The sequence below is a fragment of the Mesocricetus auratus genome, unplaced genomic scaffold (genome assembly GCF_017639785.1).
Source record: "Mesocricetus auratus isolate SY011 unplaced genomic scaffold, BCM_Maur_2.0 Super-Scaffold_6730, whole genome shotgun sequence".
Lineage (NCBI taxonomy): Eukaryota > Metazoa > Chordata > Mammalia > Rodentia > Cricetidae > Mesocricetus > Mesocricetus auratus.
The window spans coordinates 780,173-799,174 of record NW_024429184.1 but is presented as its reverse complement, the minus strand read 5'-3'; the positions used below and the strand labels follow the sequence as shown (position 1 = coordinate 799,174).

Here is a 19,002-nt window from a genome sequence, read left to right as displayed (position 1 = left end):
TCTGATAGGAATGGGAGGGAGATGGGGAGGATGGGGAAAGAGTAACCAGAACACGTATACATTCAGAGGCCAGGGTTAGAAGTCGGATGTCTTTCTAAATTCAGTGGTCACTTAGATGCTTATTTTCTCTACACTCTTAAGTAGAGAAAATAATTATACAACTTATACTTTAGAGGGTTTTTTGTTGTTGTTGCAATATAGGGAAGGCACTGGAAAGGGCAGAGCAAACAGGAATGGGTCTTTTGTTTGGACACAGGGTCACATTAGATGGCTCAAGCTAGCCTCAGCCTCCACCTGTCAGGATTATAGATTCACACCATCACACTTCCTGCTTTTCTTCATAAGAAAGAAAGAAAGACAGAGAGAGACAGAGAGAGAGAGAGAGAGAGAGAGAGAGAGGGAGAGAGAGAGGGAGGGAGGGAGGGAGGGAGGGAGGGAGGGAAGGAAGGAAGGAAGGAAGGAAGGAAGGAAGGAAGGAAGGAAGGAAGGAAAGGAGATTGTCCCAAATCTACTTTTTTCACCTCAGTACTAAGGCTTGAAACCAGGGTCTCACACACACAAGGCAAGCACTATACCACAAGGCTACATCCTCAGTATCAAACACACCAATGGTGAGACGTCCCATTCTGAGGATAGATGATTAGGTCTGATAAAGGGCAGACCAGTAAGCAGTTTTCCTCCACTGCCTCTGCATCAGCTCTGGCTTCCAGGTTCCTGACCTGCTTGAGTTCCTGTCCTGACCTCCATCACTGGTGAACAGTGTTGTGGAAAGCACAATAAACCCTTTCCTCTCCAGCTTGTTTTTTTTTTTTTTTTTTTTTTTGGTCATGGTATCATCACAGCAATAGAAAAACCTGTGGAATATTCCTGAGTCCTGTACACTGTGTGAATACGTCATTTGTGATTGGTTCAATAAAGAAGCTGACTGGCCAATAGCTGGACAGGATAAGGTTAGGTGGAAGAGCCAAACAGAACTCTGGGAAGAAGAAGAAGGGTAGAGTCGAGGGACAGATGCAGAGAGAGAAGCAAGACGGACGTGCCGTACCGAGAAAAGGTACCAAGACACATGGAAAAGCATAGATAAAAATATGGGTTAATTAAAAATGTAAGTGAGCTAGCAACAAGCCTGAGCTACTGGCCAAGCATTTATAATTAATATTAAGCCTCCATGTAAGTTATTTGGGAACTGACAGGCAGGAAGGAAAAGTCTGCCTACAAAACCCTAACTGGGAACCCAGTTAAAGTAATCCCTTCCCCTCTGTTCATCACTTGGGTGAAATTCAAAACTGCCTCTGACAGACTTATGAAAGGTTCAAGTAGTCAGTTCTCTCTTTTCCCAATGAGTTAATGGGAAATGTGTGCCAGGCATTTCAGTACACTGTCACCTAGGTGGACCACAGGAGCTGCCGTGGAAAGCCCTCTGACCTCACATCCTATTGCCATTTTAAGTCCAATGGAATGGAAGTCTCCATACTTCCTTGTTGGCGCTCATAAAAGTGGCTCCGTTCATCTTGACTTAAGGTCAGAGAGTTTGAGCCCATTATTGCTCCTCTAAGGTTAAATCCACAGTATGTTTGGCCTAAGGTATGGCTATTGTGTATGTGTCTTGCCTTAACAACAGGATATCTGGCCTAAAGGGCAGCTATTGGATATCTCACCTTGACAACAGGACATTTGGTCTAGGGTGTGGTTACTTGATATTTTGGGTATTGAGAAGGTAATTATGCTTGCTTGTTCCTTGTATCTTGGTAAGGAAGTCTTTTGCCTTTCCCTTCTTTGATTGGGATATATAAGAGCTTTGAATAATAAACATGGAGCTGATCCTGATATTCACTAGGTACCCTCCAACTCTATCTCTGTCTCTTGTAAATTTCTTTCCTTAACCCACACTCCCTGCTCTCAGGTACAGACCGGACAGGTCTGTGGACCCAACCCATGATGCCCCAAACGTGGGTCATGACAGGTGAACCCTCAATGTGGGTTGCTACTTCAGGCCCTGCTCCAGGAGGTACAGAAGATGACTACAGGTGACCAGAAGACAAATGCTACCCAGCAACTATTCCTTCTCTGATAAGGGAAGCCCATCACAAATCTCAAAAGCCACAGCCTGACACACAGCTGTTCCCCTCACAAGCACCCTGCTACATAGCAGCCAAGTTCACAGTTTCAGGGTGTATTTGGTGGAATTCCCAATTCCTGTAGCTTTAGAACACGGCTAAAAATACGGCGTCAGCTGGCACGTGGCCCAGATTTGGGAGCCAAGAGAAGACTGAAGGGTAAATACGAAGGGGTGCTTCTTCAAGATGAGCAGACGAAGCAGTGAGAAACTGGAGCCATGTGACAGAGGGGAGGAGGAGGAAGCTGGCCTGCAGAGGGAAACAGGAGTGACTATTCTTTAAATAACAGTGCCATGGGGGAATGAAAGAGGCTCCCTCCTCTAAATTACCTTCCTTTGCTCTCAGTCCAGACACCAGCACCAGAGTCCTCTGTAAGGGCCCCAGGTTTTAGATTACTTTTATCCCTTGAGACATGATTTCTCTGTGTAGCCCTAGTCATCCTAGAATTCTATTCTGTTGACCATTCTGGTCTGGAACTCAGAGAGATCCATCCACCTTTGCCTCCTGGGTGTTGGGATTAAAGGTGTATGCCACCACCGCCCAGCTAAATCCCCAGGTTTTATATATGCAATTTGCTATTTTTTTTCTTTTTACTTGAGCTGTGTTAAGGTTACTATTGCAACTTGGAGAGGAAAGGGTTTATTTGGTTTTACACTTCCATATTGCTGTCTTGAGTTAGGACAGGAAGTCAAACAGGGCAGGAACCTGGAGGCAGTAACTGATGATGCAGAGACCACAGAGGGGTGCTGCTTACTGGCTTGCTTCCCCTTCCCATACTGGGAAGATAGAAATGGATGGATATCTGGAGCTCACCACAAGTCCCATGCCCCAGTGAGAGATCCTGAACTTTAAAAAAAAAAAAAGTGGATAGCTCCTGAGGAATGTTACCTGAGGTTGACATCTATTCCTACACACCCCTTCTCCCCCAACACACACACCAGGCATGATGGTGCACACTTGCAATTCTTGTGATTCCAGTGTTGAGGGAGCAGAGACAGGCAATCCCGGGGACTGGCTGGCTGGCGAATCAACAAGTCCCAGGTAAAGGCGAGAGACTGGCTGATGGAGGCCAATGGGCCACATGTAGCAGGTAATCACCACACATTCCATATTCTCCCCATTCCAAGGCTCAGGAACCATAACAGAAAGGAAGGTAGAAAGGAAGAGAATTGGAGCATGACGGTGTCTTCTGGACACGATGGGACTGCTGCACACGAATTCGCAGCAGCTGTGGGTGCCTGCGTGTGACCTACACAAGATCAAACCAGACAACATTCTAGCACTGTGCGGGAAGAGGTTCGCAGAGCTCTACCCCGAGGAGCTGTGGGCAGCTGATGGCTTCTGGAAGAGGAAGAATCGGTTTTCTTTAAGTGTGTGGCCCCTGATATGTTGACCACTGTAACGAGCATTCTTCCCACCAGCCTGGTCCCAAATAACACAGGAGACTCTATTAGTTACAAATTGCCAGCCTCATGCATCCTCTCTTCCCGAGATCACATGGCGACTCTTGACTGCATTTCCCAGAATCCTCCTCGACTCCTAGTCCCACCTATCCTGCTTCCCTATTGGCCAATAGTGCTTTATTTATCAACCAATAAGACAAACATATGCACAGAAGGACTTCCCCCATCAGACCACCCCCCAAGGAATGACCCACACCCATGTGCATGAGCAGCACAAACTGGATTCAGTGGTTTATTTTTAAAAGGAGGACATGAAATCAGAAAGGGGTGGGGAGGGAAAGGGTGGACCCAGGAGGAGTTAGGAAAAGGAGTGGGGAGGTGAATACAATTAATGTATCGCATAAAATTCTCAAAGGATTAATTACAATATCGTATGTTTAGAAAACAAAAATAAGTAGTTTTAAAGCAACGAAACAAAAGTGAGAGACCTTGCTTCAAAGAACAGGGTAGATGGTATCCCGTGGAACTTCTAGAACACTTCCCAGTCTCTGATAACTGCTGTTAATTTCTATCTGCTTCTAGGAGATGAACTTTAAGATGTTTTAATACTACGCTTTGCTTCTTTGTTTGTTTTGCAACAGGATCTCTTTACATAGCCCTGGCTGTCCTATACCTCACTATGTAGACCAGGTTGGTTTCAGACCCACAAAGATCCTCCTGTCTCTGCTGGGTTTAAAGGCCAGATAATGGGATAAGATGGCATGACTGTGGAAACTGACTTGCATTTCTCAGATAACTAGTGAAACTGGACTTTTTTCCATATAGCTACATGTGCTCTTTTCAGAAAGGTCTATTCAGAGCATTTGCCTGCCCTTTTAAAAAACATTTATTGTAATATTATTTTTAATTATGTATATGGGTATGTGTCTGTGCAAGTATCCATAAGGGACAATGATGTGGGATCCCCTGGAGCTAGAGTTGTAGGCTGCTTCATGTGGATACTGGAACTGAACTTGAGTCCTTTGCAAGAACAGTTCATGCTCCTAACTGCTGAGCTCTCCAGCCCCAATTTACCTGCTCTTTTAACTCAATTTTTTTTCTACTGAGTGTTTCAAGTTCCTTACATATTCTAGATACTAGCCCCTTTTTAGATGGATCATTTGTAAATAACTCTTTCTGCAAATCATCTATAAATCCTCATTTTGTAGGTTCTCTTCCCTCAACTATTGCTTCCTTTGTTGTCAAAGTACATTTTATTCTAAGCATTCTATCTTAATTGGTCCATTAAAAGAAAGTTTGATAACTAAAATGTATCCTTATAACTTATTTTTTGTTCTTGTTTTTGTTTTTCAAGACAGAGTTTCTCTGTGTAACAGTCCTGGCTGTTCTGGAACTCCCTTTGTAGACCAGGCTAGCCTTGAACTCACTGAGATCCCCCTGCCTCTGCCTCCCAAATGCTGGGATCAAAGGTGGGGTGCTAACACCACCTGGGGTCCTTATAGCTTCTTAACTCTGAGGATGGTAATAAAGTATCTACATGTGTTTAAAACTCCAACAAGTAGAACAGCAGCAAGATTAACTTAGTTATATACAACACTGCTTCATAGCTGTGTGATAAATTCAATGAAAATTGCGATTTCCCTTTTTCCATTATTGCTATATTAGATATTTTTCTTGTGATATAACATGTGACAAAAACCACTTAAAGAGAGGATTTTTTTTTTTGTCTCACAGTTAAAGGGATACAATCTATCCAGCAGAAGGCATGACAGCAGGAGAAGGGGGCCAGCTGCTCACACTGTATCTATAGCCAGGAAGGGAAGAGTGATGGATGTTTGTGCTCAGTGAGTCCTCTCCTTTTTATACAGCAGAAGACCCCAGCCTATGGAATGTGCTCCAGAGTTAAGGAGAGTCCTCTCACTTCAATTATCTTAACCTCACAAATACAACTGTCTCCTTGGTGACTCAAAAGCCTTTCATTTGACAGTTGATATTAACTATGACAATTACTTTTTTTGGTACATTAAATGTCCCTTCAATCTAAAAAGTATTTAAGATATATACATCATGGGCTGAAGAGATAGCTCAGTGGTTAAGAGCACTGACTGCTCTTCCAGAGGATCTTAGTTCAACTCCCTGCACCCACCTGGCAGCTCCCAACTGTCTGTTAACTGAAGTTCCAGGGATCCTGTCACCCATGGCAAAGCACCAGTGTACATAAAATAAAAATAAATTTAAAAAGATATGAAGATCACTTGGGATTGCTGCCCATAAAGATGATCCTTTGAATTGGAGTTTTTAAAATACCTCAGGGGCTAAAATGTGTCCCAAAGTGTCAATTCCAGATGGCTTTCCAAATGAAATCTCCCAAATCTTTAAAAATTCTACAGAGCAAGGGAAAAATGCTTTGGTATTTTTAAATTCAGAATGTCATTGATACTAAATATAACAAAAAAAATGGCACCCTTTGAGTATCAGTGAAGGATTCTAAGTAATATTTAGCAAACACAATCCTGGTTAAAATAATAAGAAACCAAAGCCTCAAAGTAATTCATCCTAACAAGATTAATCATTATCAGAAAACGTATTAATGAACTCACATTACTGATTAAAATAAAATGTATGTAATCATCTTCGTACGTGCCTAAAAGATAAAAATAGCTAGTGTCTGAAAAAAATAGCAAAATGAACATGGGTGAACACTTCCTTAAGATTATATGGAAACCCAAGATCTGTTAAAATGGAAATCTCTAGAGACAGAGGAAGTAAAAAATACAAAAATAGTCACAATAGTAAACAAAATAACAGTAACTGAAAGCACAGTCTCTGAAACTGGCAGCTTCTGCTGCCAGTTCTAGCCCTGGTGTGTGTGTGTGTGTGTGTGTGTGTGTGTGTGTGTGTGTGCGCGCGCGTGTAAGGATTCAGGCATTATTCTGGGCAGTCCCTGTCACCTGGCAGAATGCACTCAGGCAGTATGGCTGTGTAGTCTGCCCAAAGGTGCAAAGGACCCCTTTAAAAGAAAGACCCCTGCCCACTTACTCCCCCCTTTCCTTCTGTTCCCCTGGGACAGACAGGACCTTTCCTGTCTCCCTCTTCTGTCCTCTGTCTCTGTCTCTTTACCTCTTTTCTCTCTCCTTCCCCCTCCCTCCCCTTTCTAATAAAACTTCTCACTAAGCTCTGTCTGCCTGGCATATTTGTGCCGTGCCCTGGTCACCCTCTCCTGCCAAGGTTCCCACCAGCATTCATAGCAGTGTGACCTTAAACAATTTACCCTCTTGATGCCTGGGGAGGGCAGCCTTCATCTTTTCACATGGATCCTCTAAAGACTAAAGGAGTCAATTTCAGGGAATTGGTTTAGAATGTACTTGGCACATAGTGCTACATACAGTGCATAAATAGATCACACACACACACACACACACACACACACAGCAAAAAGCTGAGGCCACGCCAGTGTCGTGACTCAGTGGGTAAAGGCACTTATTTCCAAGCATGATGACATCAGCTGGATCCCTGGGGCTCTCACATGATGGGAAGCAGAAAACTGAACTCTAGCACATACATTGTCCTATGTGTTCACACACACATGCTCACACGCACTCATAAGTACATATAGACACATAAATAAATAACAGTAGTTTTATGGGTTTTTTTTAAAGCTGAAATCAATGTTGAAACACCAAAACCGTTTCCATACCAGTCAGAAATAAGAGTAAAGCATTCCCCCTTAGCCCTGCTATTTATGTTTTCTTCTTGAAAACACTAGTTAAGACCCTGTAATAGAAAAGTAGGATTTTGGTTTGTTGTTGTTGTTTTGTTGTTTTTGTTTTTGTTTTTCAAGTCAGAGTTTCTCTGTATTGTTTTGGAGCCTGTCCTAGAACTCATTCTGTAGACCAGGCTGGCCTTAGGCTCACAAAGATAAAGGCGTGAGCCACCAACGCCCCGCAAAAAAGTAGGATTTTATAAATGCAGAAGAACAAAAACTAGGGTTGTTTACAGACAAGATACAGACCCCGAACATACTAGATAACCAAATAAAAACCCACCAGAAACAAAAATATGTTGGATTTATTTATGTACTATCCCAAAAGGAAACTGAAAAAAGGAACCTCAGGACAACTATAACCAGGATGCTAACTAGGGCTTTTGAAAACTCACCTTGGCACTGCAGCTTTGGAGATTCCCACATGCCCAGGGTCGTGCAACGTGAAACTCCACCTCCCGTGACACTGAGAAACCCTTCTTTGCAGCTGTAATGAACCTGACCACCAAGCGTGGAGATGTAATTTCCTGTAATGTAGCCACCAGGGACTTCAGGAGGGGTGCCACAGTCTATTTCTAGAGAAAAAAAAAGTCAACTTTTTACTTTATGAATTCAAGTTGTTCAGAATCCACCATCTCTCCACCCATATCCCATGCCTCACACCCCAGGCCCTATTTTAAGAACGCTGATTCATTCCCAAGAAGCTTCTGAGTAATTTCCAACGATTTTCCTAATTGCTCTTCTGGCCCTCCATACACAAAGAGCATATACACATGCACAACACAGAAAGAATTAGCAGTCAACCCTGACTCATGTTCATTCACTAAAGAGATGCCTTGCCCAGTGAAGTAGAAATCTGATCGCAAACTCCCTTCATTTTGGTGCACTTCATTTTCAAGGTCACTTTTGAGATGCTGGGCTCTTACCAGACCTAACAGGCAAGAGTTAATGACAAAATATCTACGAATTGCTCAAGTTTACCAACCCTTGAAGTTGGCTGTTTAGTTGTTGTTGTTTTTGTTTGTTTGTTTGTTTAACATGACTCTACCTTGATTAGGTCATTTATTTAATCTCATAGAAGTATGTGAAGATGATGTCTACTCATGTCTCCAGTGCAGATATATAAACATCTGGACGTAAGAAAATAATACCCACCAAAGTCTCACCTTCAGACGCTGCCTCTCTGGCAGACACCTACCTGAGCAGGATGTGTCGTCTGTGCTTGGGTAGAAAGGCTCGGGACCGTTCTTTGCCAAGTATCCTTCCATGCAGTAGCATTCGAAGCTCCCAGGAGTATTGACACACCGGCCTCCGTGCCGGCACAGGCCAGAAACGTCGCACTCGTCTATGTCTTGAGAGACCAACCCCAAAACAGAAAAAGAGGGGAGGACAACAGAAAAGGAGGAAGGACATTGTGACAGTCACCTTTCACACCCTCCACCAACCCCAATACACACAGGCACTTGCTTGACACTGTATGGCAATTTTACATCGAACGTACTGAGAGCATAGGATACATTTGATAATAAATACTTGTCAGTGTGTTGAGAATTAAAAAAAAAATTCCAAAATGGGACTCACAAAAAAAAAAAAGTGTATTAGAGAGCTCAAGATGTAACTCAGTGGTAGAATGCCTAACACCCAAACTCACTCACTCTCTCTCTCTCTCTCTCTCTCTCTCTCTCTCTCTCTCTCTCTCTCTCTCTCTCTTTCTCTCTCTCCAAAAAAGTATTTAATAGCAGGGGAAACCCATAAGTCAGGTGTTCGCCACACAAGCATGAAGAACCGAGTTCAACCCTCAGCACACGCATAAAAACCAGATATATCTGGAGACCCATAATCCCAGCCCTGAGGAGCTGAAGATGGAAGGATCAATGGGACTCACTACCCAGTCAATCTAGTAAATCATTAGCTCCAGGATTGGTGAGAGACCCTGTCTCAAAACTAAGGTGAGGAGTATCTGGGGGAGCACTCAGTGTTCATCTCACACACACACACACACACACACACACACACACACAGAAATAAAAATAAGTAAATTTTGAAAATGCAAACATAGTGTCACACACCTTTAAACCCAGACCTTAGGAGACAGAGGTAGATGGATCTCTATGCACTGGAGGCTAGCCTGGTCTACACAGTGAGTTCTAGGCCAGACAAGGGTACATAGTAAGACCCTGTTTCAAAAATTAAAAATTACGTTTACAAAGTGGTGGGATACTCGCCTGGCGTGCACAAGGCCCTGAATTCGATCTCCAAAGCTGCAAACATTAATAATAAAGCAAGTAAAAGACCTACACTGGGAGCTGGAGAGATGTTCAGTGGTTAAGGGCCTGGCTGCTCTTCCAGAGGACCTGGGTTCAACTCCCAGCACTCACATGGCAGCCCACAACTGCCTGTAACTCCAGTTCCAAGGGATCTAATACCCTCACACAGGCAAACCAATGCACATGAAACAAAAATAAATAAATCAGATTTTAAAAGATCTAAGCTAGAAGAAATAAAAGGTCTACACTGAAGTTCTGGGTATAAAAACCAAGTTACTGTAGAGTTTTTTTAGAATGCTAGGAACAGACAAGCGTGGCTTTCCAGCCCATAGGCTGTGTGTGTGTGTGTGTGTGTGTGTGTGTGTGTGTACATGTTCATGGTCTGAGTACAGGCATGCATATACCATGGCATGCAGGTGGGTCAGAGAACAACCTCCAGACATGCACCCTTGCCTTGCACCTCCTTGGGGGCGGTGTCTCTGTTGTCCAGTGCTGCTGCATACACTACGTTAGCTGGCTCAGAAGCCCACAGGAATCCATCTGTCTCCACCTCCCGTCTCATTATGAGAGAGCTACATTAGGGCTACTGTGTGTTACCACATCTGGTTTCACACAGATCTGGGGATCTGAACTCCAGTCTTCACCCAGGGAACCTTTTCCGCAGTCCACACATTGCTCTTTAAAGCCACTAAACTCGAGGGGAATCTGGGTGGCAACAAACCCTGAAAATTCCCTGAACACATAACGAGCTCAAATGTAGGTGCCGTTAAGGAAACAATGCATCAATTTTCAAGGGGGGATTTCTAGGAATACAATGAAATCTTATAAACTGAAAACGAAATGTGAATGCCAAAAATAGAAACGTCAGAAAGACATTAAGCAATAGAGACGCTACTGCTGAAAATCAGATTTGAAAATCCCATCCTGAGGAACCCTCCCAAGGCACAGTGGAGAAGTTGGTGTGCAGCAGAAATCGTGAGATAAAAAGCAAAATCTTACAGAGGCAGATGAGAAGGAGCCAACAACTGCTGAAGAGAAACTGAAGAAAATAAGGGAAGACTGTGCAGGAGTTCATCTCAAAGTGAGGGGAAAAGCACCCCAGCCCACACATCTCAATCCAAGCAGAGTTTTAAGGTCACAAGCATGAACGCTGCAGACAAAAGCTATTCTCCTGGGTACAACACAGCCCACTGGCCATCAGGGCTCAGAAGTGCTGACCACAGCCTTCCTGCCGGCTCCCTGAAGGTCCCTTACCCGGTCTCTTGGTCCCAGTCTCAATCTTTCCCTGCCTCGGTTACAGGGCACCTGCTGCAACCCTATCCCCACATCCAGGAAGAAAGACAGGCAGGTAAACTGATGAAGAAGGCGGTCTTCGATACAAGTACCAGAACGACTTCGAAAGCCCAGGATAATAAAAGGAACGGTGCCATGACCATGTTCAAAAGCAATCTCCAGAAGAGGCAAACGACAGAGACAAAAGTGGTTTCTGGTTGCCTTGGTCAGTGGGAAGTGGGGAGATCTTCAAAGATCAGTGGTGAGACTGTGGAATTCTATGAATACAGTAACCACCAGTGCACTGTACAGTTTAAGTGGGCAGGCACATTTTAGGACACTTAACGAAGCAGCCAGTTTTTTTTTTTTTTTAACAAGACAGGGTTTCTCTGTATTGTTTCGGAGGCTATCGGTCCAGTCCGGCCTCGAACTCACAGAGATCTGCCTGCCTCTGCTAGGATTAAAGGAGTGCGTCACCACCGCCCGGCGAAGCAGCCAGTTTTAAGAAAGAGGAAACCAGGTGTGGTGCTTCATACTTGTAATCCCAGCACTTGGGGAGCTGAGGCAGGCGGCTTACCACCAGTTTGAGGTCAGCCTGGGCTACTTAGTAAGTTTCAGGCCTGCCTTGGCTACCGATTCATATCCAGTCTAGGAGGGAGGGAGGGAAGGAAGGACAGACAAGAGGACAGGAATATACGAAGCCTCAGGGTGGATCATAGAAACAAATAATAAGCACACAATTATGGGTGTGTGAGTATTATGCAAGAGGTAGCTGCTAAAAGAAAGGGAAAACAAAACATGAAAGCCATTCCGAAATCCATAAGTAAGAGAATAAAAGGAAACCTACCGAGAAAAGGAATGGGAACCAATGAGGAATCATTCGACCTGACCTAGGACTTCCTGTCTGGAACACTGGGCTTCCCAGCAACTGAGTAACATTTAGAGTTCTAAGAAAGGGAACAAAACATCACGCTCTGGGTAAGCAATGGAAATAATAGATAGTCCAGAATACGGTTGACTTCAGGAATTGCACCACTGACATTTCTTCTCTAAAAAAGAAAAGCTGAGAAGATACTCCAGGCCATGAATCAGACCAAGAATAAACAGTGTCAAGAAGGGAAGTGGTCGGGAGTGTCTCTCAGATGCAGAACACGCACTTAGCAGGCAGGAGGCCTGAGTTCATTTTCCAGCACCACAAAGAATGACGGGGTCCAAAACCTGTCAAACAATGATTGACAGTACAATCCCAGAACTAGGGGCAGTTGTTATGAAAAGTCTTAAGATACAAACAACGTAAAAGAAAACTAACACCAATCTAGATCAACTTATTTCTTTAAAAAAGATTTATCTATTTTGTCTCACATGTATGTTTGCCTGAATGTGTTTATATGTACCATGAATGTGCCTGGTGCCCAAGGAAGCCAGAGAGGGCATCAGATTCCCTGGAACTGGAGTTACATATATGGTTCTGAGCGGCCATGTGGGTGCTGAGAATCAAACTCAGATCTTTTTGCAAGGGCCACAAATGTTCTTAACTGCTGAGCCATCTCTCTAGCCCTAAGAACAAATTTTAAGATGATTTTTGTCCCTGGAGACATCAGCACTGTTGCTAGGTTTTGCTCGTCCTAACTTGACGAGATCTCTTCGCCCAGTTAGCAATCCGACCTTACTCTACTTCTTACCTGTCAATTTAATGAGAAACATCTGATACTTTACCCAAGCCCCTGGCAAAGCTATTCCACAGACCACAGCAACATAGACAGCCACCCCACCTTCTCAAGGAGACATCCTAAAAAAAATACTGAGTGAGACTAAATGCAGGACTTTCCATTGGACTTCCAAACATGGGCAAGTAGAGAGGGCACAGAAAAGCTGAGGGACTTCTGGATGCCGACCAACGCTGTAGGAGTCACCACAGTCATTACCAGTCGTTAGCTTTGTGTACCAGTCACTCAACAACCTAATAGCCATAATTCTCATGATTATTGCTAATAACGATAATTGCTGCATGTCGTCAGGCCCTGTACCAAACACTTCATTATTTATTAAATACTATATTCATCTTATTTCATTTCCACAATAGCCCATTTTGAGGTAACTAAAGCAGACAAAGTGGTAAAGCAATTGGTCCAGACAGCAATGGAAACTCCAGGATTTGAAGCCAAGTGCCTACCTGGAAGTCCATATTCAAAATCACTCACTACTGTCATCCAACTGTGCATCATGCTACCAATAGTTCTCTGTCTTACGGAACGGAGGATGTAATAATTGCCTTAGTTAATTTCAGATGTGCCTATCACATACAACAGAGGTTACTGTGACATGACTTTGTTTTGGTTTTTGGTTTTTGGTTTTCTTGAGACAGGGTTTCTCTGTGTAGCCCTGGTTATCCTGGAACTCATTCTGTAGACCAGACTGACATCAAACACAGAGATCCATCTGCTGTTGCCTCCTGAGTGCTGGGATTAAAGGTGTGCACTATAGCCACCCAGAAATTTTTATTTTTTTAATTTATTTTTATCTGTGTATATGTGTGCATGCCTCTGTGTATGTGTGCCACATGGGTTCAGTCCTTGGGAGGCAGAAGATGTTGGATCCCCTGGAACTAGAGTTATGAGCAATTGTGAGCCACCCAATGTGGGTGCTGGGACCTGATCCCAGGTCTTCTAGAAAAGTAACAAGTGCTCTTAACTACTAAACCATCTCTCTAGTCCCATGATTTTGATTTTTAAACATCTTCTGGCTTATGATGTTTAGGAGCTATGCTTTTTCTAGTCCATTCTAGAATCCTCACTGACTTACCGATCAAGCTTACCAGAATGACCTCCTCAGGTGAGATAGATTCTATGTCATCACCAAGACTTTATGTTTAATGACATACTGTTCTTGCTGATAATTTGTGCTGCACTTGAGCATTGTAGTTGAACATCTAAGTATATGACATCTTAGTGATGATAAAATAATGTAAAAATTGCCATCTTAGCCATTTTTAAGAGTACAGTGCAGTGTGTTAGGAACATTCACAGGGTTGTGCCACAGTCGGCAGCAGTCATTGTTAGGACTCTTTCCATGTTGTAAAAGTGAAGCTCTATGCCCATTAGATCCCCTGGCAAACACCATTCCATTCCTGTCTCTATACATTTGGCAATTTTGAGCCTCAGTGGAATGCTCCCTCAACATCATGTCCTTAAAGTTCATCCACCCCACGGCATGTGTAAAATTTGTGTGTGGGGGGAAGGGGGGTCAGGCAGGGGGAGCTAGGATCGAATCTAGACCATTGCTCATGCTAAGCATGTGCCCTGCTGTGCCCCCTCCTTCCTTTCCAACACTCCCTGGTGTTCACCTGTCTTCATCTTTCATCTGCAGATGAACAGATGAAGCGCTTCAGTGATGCTCCTTGGCTGTCGAGAACAACGCTGCTGTGAACATGGGTACAAAAACGGCTTTTTGAGATGTCGCTTTCAGTCATTTGGGGGCAAGTGTCCAGAAGCTGAATTGCAGAACCACGTAATTTTATTTTTGATTGCTGAGGAAACAACATACTTTTTCCCCCCACACTTAATACACTATTTTACATTTTCTCCTTGGAAAAGTTCCTGGAGGAAACCCCTAAGGCAGAAACAAGCCAAAACGGGTGGTGCCACCCACAGAGAGCAGGCAGTCCTAGTATGGTGACACAGTTGAGCCGAGGCCAGGACAGGCTCAGGCACCAAGCAGCAGGAGCAAAGAAGCTTCGGAACAATTGCTCTCTTAGAAAGAGGCCACTGCCCTAGGAAAAGCCCAATAGAGCCAACCTGGACCGGGAAATGGTTAAGAACAGAGACCTGGGTGCTGTGGAATATTATTTTAAGATGGATTATGTTTGTTTACACTGCGGAACATTTGTTTAATGATGAAAAGATGCGTTGCGTTCTGTTGCCTTTGCTTAACTCTGTGAAGCTGTGTTCCTTTGCCTGGCTAAAGCACCTGGTTGGTCTAATAAAGAGCTGAATGGCCAACAGCAAGGCAGGAAAAGGATAGGTGGGGGGGGGGTAGAGAGAATACACAGAAGGAGAAAAAAGAGTGATCAAGGAGGAGAGGAAGACTCCAGGGGCCAGCCACCCAGCTAGCCACGGAGAAAGACGTAAAGGGAGGTATATAGAAACCGAGAAAGATAAAAATCCAGAGACAAGAGATAAATGAGTTAAGAGAAACTGGCTAGAAACAACCAAGCTAAGGCCGGACATACTTAAGAATGAGACTCCAAGGTGGTACCCCGCCCCAAGGGAAAAAAGAGCCCGAATAGCAGAGTGAAAGAGTAAAATACCAACTACATCTAGGCATGAAGGTGTGAGGTAGACTGGTAGGACCCGGGTGAGGGAGAAGTGTCTAAGAGCTGCGGATGGCAATGCTCTCAGGTTTTTTGTCACCTTCTCCTTTCCCAGCCAGGGCTACAGGGATTCCATTTCTCCTGAAGCATTCTAACAATGCAGGAAATCCCTGTGACAAGGTTGCTGCTACCATTCGGGATGGTCCACAAGACTTGGGGACTCAAGGGACACCAAGGGCAAGTCACCTGAAGCGTTCAACAGACCCCAGGACTTGAACTACACCCCAACTAGCATCCACTCATGTGTCTCTGGCAAATGATTTTGAAGTGTTGGGCTTCTCAGCACCAACAAGAAAAATTACCCATCAGCTTTTACAAGGGGTCCATAGAGACCTCAAAATGAAAAGTCAAGGGAAAGACTGACAATGAATACGGGCTTCACTGTGGGGTTATGGCAACTGGCAACAGTGGCATGACTTTGTAAATATACCAAACTCACTGATCTAAACACTTCAAAGGAAGGGAAACCGGTGAATGTGAATTGTGTCTCTTTTTTCAAAAAGGGAAAGATCACCAATAGTTGCAAGTAATAGAATAAATGCATCAGGGACTACACAGGATTTTGTTCCAGACAGGTTGGTTTTTGTATGGCTGGAACCTATCTGACCCTTGCAGAAAATATTTTCTTCTCTGCATTCCTGCCCTGGCCCACTTCATCTTTCTAACTCCTGCTTATTTGTTGTGCAAACCAGAGATCAAACCCAGGACCTTGCTTATACTGGGTAAGAGCCTACCAATGAGCTACAACTCCAGCTCCGTTCTTTCTATCTTTTGGGGTTTTTTTGTTTTCTTTCTTTCTTTCTTTCTTTCTTTCTTTCTTTCTCTCTCTCTCGTTCTCTCTCTCTCTCTCTCGTTCTCTCTCTCTCTCTCTCTCTCTCTCTCTCTCTCTCTCTCTCTCTCTCTCTCTCTCTCTCTTTCTTTTTGAGACACAGACTCACTGTGTAGTGTGGCTCTGCCTGACCTGGAGCTTTCTATGTATTACAGGCTGGCCTGGAACTCACAGAGATCCACCTGCCTCTGCCTCTTGAGTGCTAAGGTTAAAGGTGTGTGCCACCACACCTGGCCATTTTCCCTAACTTTTAAAAGTTGAATGCATCCTTCACTACAATACTGATACAGTTTTTAAAGAGCGATCTTAGGTATCACGTCTTCTAGATCATCCCCCAGGCTCTTTCCTCACTGATAACACAAGGGCCACCCGTGGATTCCAGATAACGCCTTTGCTTACCTTTCACTTGTACTGTGACATGAAATTAACTGTCTCCCTGTCACCTCCCACTGGCCCTGCCTTGGCAGAGAAGAAAACCATGAGAAATGTATCTGAATGAGCTAGATCATCACCATACGTGGTTTTTAAAATTATCATCTTACCAGTCATAGTGGTGCAAGCCTTTTATTCCAGCACTAAGGAGACAGAGGAAGGTGGATCTCTGAGTTTGAGGACAGCCTGGTATATACAGTGAGTTCTAGGATAAATTCCAAGACAGTCAGGACCACACTGAGAAACCCTATCTTAAAAACAAAGCGGGGGGGCTGGGGGGAGGATCTCTTTCACAGTTTTAAAACCACATACAGCCAGTAACTTGTTACAAGGACAACAGGACACTGAATACAATGTGTTCTCCGAAACAATATACTCATTCTTGCTAAGAAAAAGCTTAGTGTACAAATGTATCCTTCCAGGAATTTCATCTTGGCACAGGTCAAGTAGAATGGCAAAGGCCAGAAGCTGCCGTTCTTAACCATAGAAAGATTAAACACGCTCTACTTTCCTTTCTTCCTGAAAACCTTGAAGTGCCACGAAGCTTTTAAGCAGCCATAGAGTCTGTGCCAAGCATCTCTGAGCCAGGAGGAGTTTCTGGCCTCTTTGCTTTGTGACCATTCAGGGACCTGAGAATGCCGAAGAGCTGCATTATCAGGATATGCTACCTAGAAACGGAGCTCACCCAGAGTCAGGAACATCAGGAGGGCTTGCTTGTGGCTTCCATTCAACCAGCATATGCCCAGAAATCTCACCAACAAGGTCACTTGCCGCCGAAAGTCACATTCCTCACTCCCCTAAGTCCTGTGGTGGTAAGCCCCCTTCACAACAATGCTTAGCCCTCCTTTGAGGCACAGAAACCCTCCGTTGCTTAGTGGGTGTTGTGCTTGGTTACAGGAACATGTACCTGACACACTGTCTCCAGAAAGGCCAGCCTCACTTTTCATTGTAAAAAGGTTTAAATATGGGCCGACAAGATGGCTCAGTGGGTATGAGAGCCTACTGTTCAAGACTAACAACCTGAGTTCAAACCCCAGGACTGGCAGTGAAAGAACATAATTCCTGAAGGTAGTTCTCTGACTGCAACCACACACACACTGTGCACACAGGCCCATTCTCTCTCTCTCTCTCTCTCTCACTCACACACACACACACACATACACACACATCATACGTGCATACACAAACACACGTAATAAATTTTAAGTGTTTTAACACACAAAACTGGAAGAAAAGTACAATCAATTACCAGGTGACTACCTTCCAATATCATAAATTGTTCAATTACTGTATATTTTATCATTTAAAACATCTCACAGAAATCATAACACAAAATATTTCATAATAATGCCCCAGACAATTCAGCATCTCTCAAAATAATAACATTCAATAGGCCACCATAACATTATCCCACCTAGCAATATGTCTTTGTTGGGGTTCCTATTGCTGTGATAAAAACAGCATGGCCAGAAACAATTTGGGAAGGAAAGGGTTTATTTTAATCTTACAACTCTCAGGTCACGCTCCATCACTGAGAGAAGTCAGGACAGGAACCGGGAGGCAGAAGCTGAAGAAGTCATGGAGGAGTGCTGCTTGCCAGCTTGCTCAGTCAGCTTTCTTATAACATCCTGAACCACCCTCCCACATCAATCATTAATCAAGAAAATGCCTGACAGGTTTGCATAGAGGCCAGTCTTATGAAGGCATTTTCTCAGTGGAGACTTCCTCTTCCCAAATGACCCTAACTTGTGTCAAGTTGACATAAAGCTAGCCAACACATGATATTGGCACTAATTCTCTAATACTAATACTACTCAGTCTATGTCCAAGTTGAAGGCTTCCCACCATGACTCTACTCTCTACCCATCAACTGCTGTGCCATCACCAAGTGGCCATCACCACAGCCCCCTTTAGTACCTGTACAGAAAGTGCCATCGTTGGGAATGAATGTCTTGTTGTTGTTTGTCGCCCGATAGCCTTTGTGGCAAACGCAGTAGAACCCTCCAGGTGTGTTGTGGCAGGATGTGTGGTTCCCACAGATCACAGCGGCTCCAAATTGGCACTCATCCTTATCTGAAGATGGATACAAGGAAAAGACTCACACAAAAGCCTCCTATCCACATCAGGTGTCTTACCCAGAGTCCTCTCTCACTGTAGACTAAGGCATCTCTACTGGTGACAACAGTTTACCAATCTATTTGTTTCTCTGTGCTCATTCTTTCCAGACTAAAAGAACTTGGGCTCTCATAATTATGTACTTGGTGTATACAAAACCACAAGAGGAAACACGACTTTCTTTTTATGTGCATCAGTGTTTTGTCTGCATGTTTGTCTGTGTGAGGGTGTCAGATCCCCTGGAACTGGAGTTACAGACAGTCATAAGCTGCCATGTGGGTGCTTAACCACTGAGCCATCTCTCCAGCTCCAAAACACAGCTTTCTAATCTGGGAATCCATCTTACTTGAAGATTGGCAGCGAGTTATTTTTTAATTTCTTTCACATTTAAGAAAAAATCGGGCTGGAGAAATAGCTACTCTTCCAGTGGTCCTG

The 19,002-nt window shown here is 43.9% G+C and overlaps 1 protein-coding gene across 4 annotated transcripts in view; it reads right to left on the bottom strand.

The window, feature by feature from the left end:
* The window catches only part of Susd1 (sushi domain containing 1), a 116,360-nt gene that overhangs the window by 85,885 nt on the left and 11,473 nt on the right, over window positions 1-19,002 (bottom strand). For all 4 annotated transcript variants that reach the window (XM_040737774.1, XM_040737780.1, XM_040737771.1 and 1 more), the window contains exons 3-5: window positions 18,370-18,525; window positions 8,482-8,634; window positions 7,679-7,858 (exon numbers count right to left, since the gene is read on the bottom strand). In XM_040737774.1, the coding sequence (XP_040593708.1) occupies window positions 7,679-7,858; window positions 8,482-8,634; window positions 18,370-18,525 (489 nt within the window). The remainder of the gene's footprint in view (window positions 1-7,678; window positions 7,859-8,481; window positions 8,635-18,369; window positions 18,526-19,002) is intronic.